The sequence below is a fragment of the Pteropus vampyrus genome, unplaced genomic scaffold (assembly GCF_000151845.1).
Source record: "Pteropus vampyrus isolate Shadow unplaced genomic scaffold, Pvam_2.0 Scaffold10, whole genome shotgun sequence".
In the NCBI taxonomy this organism is placed as follows: domain Eukaryota; kingdom Metazoa; phylum Chordata; class Mammalia; order Chiroptera; family Pteropodidae; genus Pteropus; species Pteropus vampyrus.
In genome coordinates, this window is record NW_011888791.1 from 1,426,848 (window position 1) to 1,439,148 (window position 12,301).

The 12,301-nt window shown below is 44.2% G+C and overlaps 1 protein-coding gene across 14 annotated transcripts in view; it reads left to right on the forward strand.

Annotated features, from left to right (window-relative positions):
• Positions 1-2,836, forward strand: part of CELF6 (CUGBP Elav-like family member 6) — a 28,670-nt gene extending 25,834 nt beyond the window's left edge. For 6 of the 14 annotated variants that reach the window (XM_023521693.1, XM_023521700.1, XM_023521686.1 and 3 more), the window contains exon 10: positions 222-350. In XM_023521693.1, coding sequence (XP_023377461.1) covers positions 222-350 — 129 coding nt within the window. Of the gene's footprint in view, positions 1-221; positions 379-1,206 lie in introns of those variants that run through there. The other 8 variants (XM_023521712.1, XM_023521713.1, XM_023521705.1 and 5 more) reach the window with 2 other exon arrangements.
• The last annotated feature ends 9,465 nt before the right edge of the window (positions 2,837-12,301 follow it).

Consider the following 12,301-nt stretch of genomic DNA (forward strand, 5'->3'; position numbering starts at 1 on the left):
CCTGTCCTTCCAAGAAATACACTTTTAGGAAACCCAGGCCATTTGCCCATGTAAGTATGAGCATGTGCCCCTGTGTGCATGCGCGTGCAAACAATGGAGGGCGGAGGAATATATGTTTGATGGAACTGGCCTGAGAGAGCCGGGAGAAGAGAAGGTTTGTCAGAGAGAAAGGAGGCCCTGCCAGGCAGAGTTCCCAACTAACCTCTGTACCCAAACCTCCAGGGTTTGTTAGCTTTGACAATCCAACCAGTGCCCAGACAGCTATTCAGGCCATGAATGGCTTTCAAATTGGCATGAAGAGGCTCAAGGTCCAGCTAAAGAGGCCCAAGGATGCCAATCGGCCTTACTGATCTGCTCTCACTGACCAGCCACAGAAAGGTGAGTCCTTGGTGGATCCCAGGCAGATGGGGCCTGAGTGATGGAGGCCCTATTAGCTTTGATGTCCTTTTGGGGACATTGGGATACCCACCTCTAAAAAAATCTGGGAGAAAATAGCCAGGAGTTAGGAGGAATCCTTAGTTGGAGACTTTGTATTTTTCTTTCAATCCAAGGACTGAGATAAATTAGACAATATTTCCGTCCCCACAGTCTGGAAGAGACAGTTAACAGCTAGATTCAATCAGTTAGTTTTACTCCAGAGATAGCCACAGGGGGAGGGCAGAGGGATAGAGAATGAGACTAGAAAAGTAGGTTTGGGCCAGCTTGTGAAGGGTCTCAAAGCCTATAATTTCGGACTTTATCCTGAAGATGGTAGAGAACCATGAGGAGTTTAAGCAAAGAAAGGACACAAGTGTAAGGCCTGGGTAATAGCCGTGAACATAGACATGAGGAGAGAAACAAGTATGCTGAAGAAGCAGGACCTGCGGGCCTGGTGGATAATGGGTTAGGGAGATGACAGGCTCTGTTGGGTTTCTGGCAGAGACAGCTACCTGTAACTTTTGGAGATTCTCTGACCCAAAAGATCCACATGGCCCTACCTCATCAGAGCTACCTCAAGGAGCCCTCTGTGGTGGGTGCTAGGCTGAGGTCATCTGCCCAGGACCCAGAGTCTGGCTTCAGTGGATGAGGCTGCTGCCTTGGCCCTGCTGTAGCTCTTCTCCTCTCACCTAAGATGTTGCTGACAGGGCAAGAGCTGCTCTTCTTTTTTGCCCTCCAGAGTGATGTTTGCCTCCCCTCTCCCACCCTATTAATTAACATCAACAACAGATGCCGAAGAGTGAGAAGAAATGAAAGAAAAAGCACAGAAGCACTTGAGCAGCCCTTCTTGAAGAAGCAGCCGCAGATGGAGGTGGATTGGACCCAAGGCCAGTGCCTGGGGCTCGGGCCGCCTTAAGGATTGTTTTCATCAAGTGGGTTGTTCTATGCCTGTGGCATAGAGCCTAGGCTGGCAAGACAGCTGGGCCTGGCTGAGGATTGACTGTGTAGGGGAACCAGCAGAGGGCCTTGGGGGTGCCAAGGGCTTCTCTGCAATGGAAGCCCAGATTTACTTCTTTCAAAATCATATCATTCCTTAGAGTTTAGGGACCAAAGGACTATTGCTTTTTTAAGAATATATATATATATATATCTATATAAATCTAAACAAACAAAAACAAACAAAAACCAAGAGAAACACATAAGACAGTATAGAGTCTCATAAAAGCTGCCTTTAAATATCCCTAGGAGACAGGGTGAAGGAGACCTTTAAAAGTGCCAGCCTAGGCAGAGTAAAGGGAGGCTGTGGAAAGTTTGTTCCGTGTCTCATTCCCTCTTGAACCATCTCCCCACCCTGCCTTTTTAAAATAACTAAAGACTCAAGGTCTAGGCTCAGATGCAGGTGACAAGAGAGTTATGGAAGCAGTGAACCCATAATCCCCAAACTCAGTGAGCATACCTGAAGAGGTCTCAGGAGGAGTTCCAGCCATCGTGGACTTTGCCATCCAGAGAGGCCCCCTAGCCAGCAGGAGTGGGAACCTGGCTTTCCTTCTTGACAGCCTTTCCTGTGGAACCACTGCTTCTGCAGGCAGGAAGGAAGAGGGAGTTTGGGCCATCCTAGCCTTTCCCTGCCCCTTCCAGATAGACAGAGGCCCTGCCTGTGGCTGAGCCAAGACACCTCCTGTTTCCCCTCACCTTCAGCCATCCCAAAGTCCCCTTGCTCAAGTCCACCTTCTGTCTCTAAGTTTAAGTCTGCCCACCTGTAAAGTAGATTCAGGATATACGTAGGGGGCTATGACAACAGACTTGGAAAGTTTGCTACTGTATATACTGCCATTGAGAAGGGGATCATTTTCAATATGTAGAAGCTTCAGAATTTAGAGGCCCCTCTTTATCCAGGACCTGGGAGGGAAGTAGATGTTTTGCCAAAATACTTTATTCCTTTAAAAAGTCATCTTTCCTATGCAAGAGTGTCTCACGTGTGCTTATCCAAGGTGCTTCTAGATGGTGAGCAGTGTTCAGCTTAGAAGTGGTGTGTGCTCTGTCTGTCTGTCTTTGTCTGTCTGTTGTATACAGTGGGTGCCATATAAAGCTGATCAGTGGTGGTGCTTTCTGCCTGCTTCTGTGAGATGGGCAAAAGATTTCAGCTTAGAACACCATGACTCACCTTGCCTTGGTCAGCTTTTCCTGGGCCTGTGGGGCCTTGCACATATTTTTCCTGGGAGGATAATTTCCTCTCCACCTCACAGACATGGATCAAACTAGTCTGGGGCTCCAGCTGTGTGGTGAGCACTCTGATCCCCAGATCTTGCTGAGGCTGGAGGCCTCTGATCTGAGCACATCAGACAGTAAAGGATGTGGGGGTGGGGTTGGAGGGTTCCTTCTTCATGACAGTTTCTAAGAAAACTTGTTTCCACCTGTTCCTCTGTCTTTGACTCATTTTTGGAGGGAATGGGATGAAAATAGATGTAGTAATATAACCAGGTAAGGCGTGTATATCAACCAATAATTTCCAACCGAGAGAGGAAGCAGTGTTGAGGGCATCTGTACACCAGCACAATGCTGACGCGTAGACTGACCAACCCTGGACACAGATGGAGATGTGTAGCACCTGCACATTCAAACAGATAGTCACACAGAGACCCCCCTCAGTACTAGATGCTAAGTACTAGGCTAGGAGCTAGGGCTCAGGCATGTTCTCAGCACTCAAAGTTAGGAGGAACAACAGACCAGTAATGTAGTTATAATGGAGGGCCACACAGGATCTGTGGGAGCAAGAAGAGTTCCTAATTCAGACTTGATTGGAGATCAGAGAAGTTTCCTGAAGGAGAAGAAAGGAGGGGAAGGGTCTTTGAGGATGAACAAGGCCTTTGAGACAGCTGCATGATTTTGGTAAATCACCTTTTTGCTAAGAAATAATGGCTACCATTTATTCAGTGCCTATTATGTGGCAAACAATGGATACCAAGACCCTTTTCTCATTCCTAACTCTTACCCTGAACCTTTACTCATTACCAAGTCATGTTAAGACACATGAACCAAAACGGCATTTAAAAGTATTTTGCTTCATGGTTAGGGACTTGCAGACTATGTGCCAATGCTGCAGGAGTTGGCAGAGTCTAGATCAGGGGTCAGCAAACTATGGCCTGTGGGTGAATCTGGCCTGCAGCCTGTTTTTGCATGGGCTACAAAGAACAGTTTTTACATTTTAAAGAGTTGTAAAAATAAAACAAAAAAATATGAGACAGAGACCATATGTGGCCCACAAAGCCTAAATTATTTATCTGATCCTTTAGACAAAAAGTTTGCTGACCACTATAAGATCATGAAAGACTTGTGAAATGTCAAATGAGTTTGGACAAAATGGTGTTTGTGTCTCTGTTGTGTGTGCATGTATTAGTCTGAGCCCTTTCAGTTGCAAGTGTCTAAAGCCCAACTCATACATGTTTAAGCCAATAGGAACTTAATTGGCTTACATAATTGGTAAATGAAAAGATGTATCTGCATTCAGGCCTGGCTGGATCTAGGGGTCCAAACGATGTCTCCATCTCTTGGCTCTGCTTCTTTTTTTATGTTGGCATCACTAGTTCTAGCTCTGAAGTCCTAGGAAGGACTTTGGCCAAAATGGACATGTGCTCACCCCTAGAGTAAAAGAGTAGGCCATAGTAATTGACAACTTCACCCTTCCTGAAGGGGATAAATGGGTCTCCAAGGGAAGGGACGATGGGCAGATAAACAGTATGCATCCACTATATTCCATCCCTTTATTGCTCAGCATCCACTTACACTTTTCTTGACAAACACAATTTCAAAAGCATGCCTGACTAACAATGCAATGATCCTGGGCCCAAAAAACACACCCGCTTCCCAGTGGAAGACAAAATGGAATCACGTCCATTGCTTTATTGAGCCCTTAGTCTAGAGTCCCTTTGTGATGTGCAATTCTTGATCAGGTCTGGATATAACTTCTTATGCTTTTGCAATCTATGGCTGAAAGATAAATTTAGCTACCCCTATATAACGAATATGAAATAGTGGAGGAAAATAGGAGAACCACTTTTCACATAGTTTGCTTTTTATTTTTTACATAAATAGTATCATACATATTATTTTCCAATTATTTTAATAATACATCTTTAAGATTTTGTAGAATTAATACATTTTAAATGCTTTCTTGCATTCTCTAAGGATAACTATTTTTTAAAAGGAAAAACACATCTTCCATTTGGAATAGGGGAGAAGAGAAAACAATGGTTACTAATCTGTAGCCTATAGCACATCCTTCTGGACAGTGGAATGAGTTTCTTGGTCAATAAAATGGATTCCTTTTGGTCTTTTCCACAAGGAAGTATTTCCTTTATCCATTGCCCTTTATGAATATCCCTGAGAGGATGCTTCTTCTGGAATTGAAGCATCCTCTTTCTTTTGGACATGATTTTGGGTATCAAGATTGCCTTTGAGATTATGTATTTCGAGATTGCCAGATGTGAGGATTCTCTGGTGATAACAATTCTTTTCAAATCGATCGATTTGATTCCTGGGCTCTCTGTGAGCTAGTACCCATCATTGGGAATCTTGCTGAGTCCTTGTCTTTGAGCCTGGATCCGGCCCTTGTGGTTTCTGTCTCTAGCAACAGGTCACCATTGCCTATTTCCCTCCCCCTCAGCTTCACGGCTTCCGTAATGGCCTGTCCATGATGATGAGTCGACCTTAATCTGCTCAATGCCCCGAGAGAGAGATTACGTATCTAACACTTGGCCTGCTCAGGCTCCAGTGGCCCTGAGCTGACAGTCAAAACTCCTGAGTGCTACTGATTCCCCAGGCCTCAGCTGCAAGGTGATGTTTAGGACAGGAGTGAGGCAACCACACAGCTCTCACTGTGGGCCAACCTGCAGCTTGCTCCACTCCTCAGCCTCTGGCCATGGTCTGTTATTACACTGAGGCCACATTACTAAAGCACTCCTGAGGGGACTCTGTCAGTGGACATCAAATTTGGGGGCCCTCCAAGAACTTGTACAACTTGAAGACTGTGAGCAGTCGTCAGCCTTCAACAGAGCCCCTGGAATTTCTCTCTGGTGTCTTAGATGTAGTGAGAAAAGACTTGTGGTCTGAGATGGGACTAATGAGCTCTGACCTTGGAAGCAGCTCTGGGTCTATGTGCTCTGACCAGACCTGAAGACTTGTTTCTGCCTCAGTGGAACAGAACATGTAATACCCTCCAAAAGAGGGCATTAAGGATGTGGAGATCACAGAATCTCTTGATCCTTTCCAGCTTTGGTTATAATCTTTGGGCATCCACTTTCTTGACTGCACTTGCCTGCATCATGACAAGAACAAACCCAGAAGAGACTCAGAGGCTATTTTGGCCTCCTCTCATGGCCAATATATTTGCACAATTAATGTTACACAGATCAGTGTTCTTTGTAAGAACCAGTGAAGGAAGAAACTTCATGAACTCAGGGAGCTTAGAGCCAATGCAGGCCATGCAGCTGCCCTTGCAGCCTGAGCCATATGTGGTCTGCAAGAGATGACCAAGTCTGTGCCTAGCACCACGCTCTTTCTTCCCAGCCCTGGCTTCAGACATTGCTATCACAATGTTCTCCACCTTCTAGCATCCTGGGCTGATCAGACCCTTTGGCCACTGCTTCACATGAGCCAGGAGAAGGGAAAAGGTCACCTGACAGGGTTGTTTGCTAAGCACATGGTGTTTGTAAGGAGAAACTGCACCTTGGAGCAGTTCACCAAGAAGAGAATTGGGAGGGAATTTATCTATCTCCTCCCTGTTTTCCATTGGTCAGGGTACACCCCACAGAGCGCTAACTCCACTGCACTTCTGAGCTGCATCATTGCCTGCTGGGTGTCTGCTTGGGAAGTCAGATCTCAAAGTCTGCCATGTGGCATTGCTACCACAAATGTGGAAGTAGAGGGGCTACTCGGCATAGGTGGGGGGTCGAACAAGACAGAGAAAGAAGGAGGTAGCCTAGGGAGTCCAAGAAGGGTGCATGAGGTTAGTGACCTATACATTCTACTCTCTCCCTCGGGATTCACAGCTGAGGCCCTCAGGCACCAGAACCCTCAGCTCCGTCTGAATGCTAAATGACATAAAGATTTAATTTTGGAGAAAAAAAAAAGCATTCAGGTGTGACTTGGAGGATCAGGCTTTTTCTCTTGAACTTTCCAAGCCCCAAGCTCCAGTATCTCCTGTTGGATTTCCTACCTGTATGCCTTTGTTTTCACTCCTTTAGTTGGGGGAAGAGAATCTGGCTTTTATAATCTATAAAGTGTGTGATTTTCTGACCCTTGGCAGTCTAGCTTGCTGGCCACAGGCAGAAAAGGCAACTCTAAACAAAGCTGTGTATAGCTCTGGTTCTGCCAGCCTGGAAGAAAGCTGAACTGTAGGACCTTATCGAAAATCTCGAGAAGAGGCTAGCAGACTCCAACATTCAGACATCTTCCCGATGTGTCCCTGAAACATCCATCTACGATGGATGCATGACCCAAATCTCAAGATAAAGTACAAGATCATTTACAGATGATTTAATACGACACAACAGGGATTTCTAACTTCTCGCCAAGATTTATCAGATCCCCACTGCTGATCAGATTTCACTTTAGTTCTACCAATTTCATATTCTAAGATCTGTTGTTTGCATATGCCATTCCATTTCTGTATTAGGACTGGTTTAATTACAAGTGATAGGAACCCAAACAAGCCAGCTTAAGCAAGAAGGGAAATGTTTAGTGTTATTACGACTTCAGGTAGGGCTGAATTCGGGGCTCAAATATCACTATGTGTCCCTCACTCCATCTCTCAGAGTGCTGCTTTGCTTTGTGCCTTGGTCCCATTCTCTTTCCTGGCACACTTTCTCCATGTCGCACTAAGTGCCACAGCTTCCATCTCATATGTTCCTAGCACCATGGCCTCAAAAGCAAGAGACCTTTTATTAAAAAAGAAAAACAAAAGCAAGAGAGCTTTGAGGGGAAGATTATGATTGGCTCTGCTTGTGTCATAGACCCATACCTAAACTAATCACTTTGGTCAGGGTGATGGAGTCCCCTGCCTGGCCTGATGGGTCGTGTATCCATCTCTGAGGAGTGGAAGAGGGAAGGGGGAAGACGTGCCATTTTGACTGTCAGCTCCACCAAGTACTTATGAAGTGTAAAGACATGTCCTGCATGGTCTGGATAATCATGTGTCTTACAGATTATAAAATTCAGCCTGGATGGAGTATAGGATGCAGGTGAGGGAGTGGTGAAAGTCAAGTAGAAGGCAAGTCCAAAGGAAAGGTATAAGTTTTATCCTTGGGTCAGTAGGGAGCCATGGGAGGATTTCCATAGAGGAGTGACACGATCAGATTTGGGTTTTAGAAAGATTCCCTTAGGCAGCTAAGTAGAGAATAGGTTGGAGTAGATACTGAGACAGGTGATCTAGTTAGGAGGCTAGAACAATTGTTCTGGTGAGAAGGAATGGGAATATGAAGGAGAGATTTATTTAAGATGTATTAAGTGGTAAAATTTAAGATGTTTATGAGGTGAAGTTGGTTCAATTTAAGTGAGGATGGGAGAAGTCCAAGAAGCTTTCCTCCCAGGGTTCATATTGAACATGTCATAGGTGCTATTTACTACATTAGGAACATGGAAGAAATGCAGATCGAGAATATGAGTTTGCCTGTGAGACATTTGAGTAGAGTTTTCTAAAAGGCAACTCATTCAAAAGGAAGCTTCAAACACAAGAGGCAAAAGATGGAGATTTGAGAGTCCTGATCACTTGCAGTCAGTGTGTCACATAGGCTGATTTAAACAGAAAACCCATTTGTTGAAAGGGCTCTGGGATTGCAGGAGACGCAGCTTGGAAAATAAGCAGGAACAACGGGAGGCCAATCCACCAAAGCAAAACCAAAATTAAATGCCAGGACCAGCCCAATGACAATACTGCCACTGTCATCATCACTAGACACTGGATGTCACCAGACCAGTACCCACACCACTACAGCCCCCCAGCATGGGATAAAGCTGACTCTACTGTTCCCATTGCTACCAGGATGAATTATCCATGGTTCTATTTTTCTGAATAATTTACTCCAGAATCTACATTTCTAGTGGCTACTTGGCCAGGCCTAGGTCACATACTTCTGTTTTAGTTGCCAAAACTCTAGGAAAGCGAAGACCCAACCATTTCGATGTCTGTCATGGAAGGTGGGCTCTACTTATCTCCAAAACTTGTAACATAGAAAGGGGATTCAGATTCTGGACATCCCCAAATTATCAAGGTCTGCTTCAGGTAGGTGCTAATGAGGTCACTGGGAAAAGTGATGAGGGTAGAAATCAATGTGGACTGAACTGGCTTTGTTTTGTTTTGTTTAACTTAAATAGTGAACAACCAAAGAGTCTATTAAGGATGCTGTGAAGAAGCCCTATGAAGTGTAGGAAGTAAATGGAAGAGGGTAGCCCATAGGAGCCAGCAGAGGAAAGGGATGCAGGGACAGGGTGCTCGACAATACCAAATGACATCAAGTGGTCAAATAAGTTAAGCTGAAATTTTCCAATGGATCTGGCACTTTGGAAGTCATTTGTAACTTTGGTGAAAGTATTTTCAGTAGAGATTTTCAGGAGCGGTCAGATGACGCTAGGAATAAATGGGAAGTAAAGAAGTGGAGATGGGAGTGTAGACTACTCCCTAAAAGCTTGGTTGAAGGCAAGAAAAAATGTGCAATAGCCGGTAGTGTGTGGGATTGAAATTGGAATTTTTAAAAAGATGGGGTTAATTGATCAAGTTTAAATGCTGAGATCGAAGAGTAGGGGAGACGAAAAGGTTGAATATCCATGAAGAAGAGGCATAAGTGAAGGAGGAAAGGGATTGAAATGCATATCACAGTGAAAGGATTAATCTTGGATTTGAAGGGAGACCTCTCTACATCTGAGAAAGAAAGAGGAAGAGAGATTCAAATATTTGGAGAGTGTTGAAAAATGAGAGTTTCCCTGATAGCCTTTATTTTCTCTATGAAGCAGAATGGGGGATGGTGGCAGAAGTATGGAAGGACTGCTGAGTGCACTGAGGGCCCAGCTGAGGAGACTGAATTGTCATAACTCTGTATTGGGTATGAGCTTAGTTAACATGAACAATTTATTGTAGATAAAGGTGACTTATAGACCCCAAGGTCAGAGGGCCTCAGGAAGAGCCTGGGAAACTTCCAGAAACAAAAGAGCAGTCTCGTCATTTCTGGTCTCTGCCTCTTCAAAGCTCTTATAAGATCCTGCATGTGCATTGTTTTAGAGAGCAAAACCAACTCCTTCCCCAACCACTCTGAATTTCTATTCTTTGAGACTAAGGCTATAAGCTCTGTTATTTTATGTCCCTCATTTGTTTGGTGGCCCAGGCTAAGTGGCAAAGTGAGAAGAAGAGGGGCATCAAAAAGAAGAGGGAGTCAGAAAGGAAATGCTGAGGCTATCCAAATGTAAAAGTCACTGGAAAAATTCCAACTGAGGCCAGCTCAGGAGAGATAGAGATAACATGTGTTTGTACTACTCGGGGCCAAAGTCTTCCATAAGTGTGCTGTGTCCAGCTAAAAAGAGGGAGTGAGGAAGGAAAGTAGATCCAAAATAAGCCTTTCCCCATTAGTGCTGATGGAAAAGATGGGCATGTAGGAGCCCTAAGACATCCTTTTACGATAAAGATGAAAGGAGGTCTGGCCATTTCTGAAGTTAATAACCATAATAACCATAGTTACAACTTGAATTAATGGACTACTGTAAGTTCTCACATAACATCATCCATATATTCTTGGAACCTAGGACTTTAATCGAAATCATGTAAAAGGAAACCAATTTCACCACAGGCTAATTGATGTCAACAAGAGTTAAGCTCCTCAGATTTCTGGTCACAAAACATCACCAAAATTCTAAATAAAGACCCCAAACACTTCTAATATTAAACATTGATAAATGTGAGCCATACATACATTTAAGAAAGATTAATAAAAACAATAATTATTTTCCAACCTGCTCATTCCAGTTCAGGGTCACAGGTAGCTGGAGCCTCTTCAGCATCTCAGGGCACAAGGCAGGACCCACCCTGGATAAGGTGCCCATCAATTGCAGGGCTATTCACACCCACCCATATCACTCAGATGGGACACAGGTCAGTTCACCTGACATGCACATCTTTAAGATGTGAGAGGAAACTGGAATCCCCAGAAAAAGCCTACACAGACATGGAGAGAACCTGCAAATTCCACACAGACAGTAGCTGGGCTAGAGGTTAAAAATTTTTTTTTCATCAATGTTATAAGGAAATGACATGTAATGAAACAATGTTATTTGAAGACCTGCTATACTTCCTAGTCCCAGGTACAGTGCTGGTTACTTTATATCTACAGTCGATTCAAACCACTTGGGTTTGAATTGCATGGGTTTGAACTGCTTGGGTTCACTTAATATGTAGATTTTTTTTCAAAAAGTACACAGTCGGCTTTCACTATCCCCAAGTTTTTGTATGGAAAACAGGATTTTTTCTGATTCACGGTTGGGAATCTGGATGCAGAGGGCTGACTGTATACATTGTTCTACACCCTCTTATATAAGGGACTTGAGCATCCTCAGATTTGGGTATTCATGAAGGATTCTGGAACCAATCTCCTGAGGATACTAAGGGCCTATAGCTAAGTTCTGGGGGGAGTCAAAAGTCACATGTGGATTTTTGATTGGGAGGGTGCCCCTAAGCCCCATGTCGTTCAAGAGTAAACTGTATTAGGTCGAACCACTGAAATTATAGGAATCTGACTCTTTATATCCTGTAAAATGGCACTTGCATACGTTCCAATCTCCCACCACATTTCATCCTCACCACAACAGCCCCATTAAATAGATATTATTGTCCCCACTTTACAAATGAGAAAACTAAGACTCGGAAATGAAGCTGAACCGTCAATGAGTGCTGAAACCAAGCTTTGAACCCTGCTGACGAAGGAACCTTCAAATTGTAGAAAGCTTTTTTTATTTGAGCCAAGATTGTGAGGACACACCTAGAAGCAAGTTCTTAACTGATTAAGAAAATGCTATGGACAATGGCAGTTTTGCAGCTTATTTTATACGTTTAAAATCAAGGGAGAGAAATTTAAGGAAAGTTACACTGAAATCTATTGGTGGTAGATGGAAAGGAGGGAGAAAGCTAAGCAGGGAAGTGTCTGGTATTGGATAGAAAGTAAGATGGAGAGTTACATACTTCTTTTACATTGCTGGGTACAAGATAGTCAACATATACCCTTTACAGTGAATAGAGATAGTATACGGGCAACAAGGTAACAATGAGCACTCCTGTTCTAATAGTCTTGTGCTGGTGGTTGTGACTTCAAGGGGTCTAGAAAATAAAAATTACCTTGACATTTCAAGGGTATGTTATCCTGGATGCATAAGAACAATGGATAGGAATTATTGATGGTAAAGACTGACCTTTGCGGAGGAGGCTGTAGGCCTGGGACCTGACTACCTGCCATGACCTGCCCAGTTAAAAATTTATGAACAGACCATCCTGCGTGGTTACTTTCTGTCAATGAGCTTGCTAGGCCTGCTGCTAGCTCCCTGAGCTTGTCAGGTCTACTATGTCACCCCTTTCCTTCACAGCCCTTGTCTGAATTGGTCAGCGTGCTTTCCAGCTCACTACAGCTGCCAGGGGAGTAAATGTATTAAACTTAAGAATTAAAAGACCCCTGAGGTGTTTGACTCCCACTGCAAACCACAGTCTTAGAAGCAGCAGAGTCTTAGAAGCTCCATCTGCAGGCCTGGCCGCTAATGCAGAACGGTAGCTGGGGACTGCCTTCCCTACGCATTCCTCCCAACCACACGGGGCGCCAAATGCCAACAATGTATTTCTGAGGGCCCTCTGAGAACC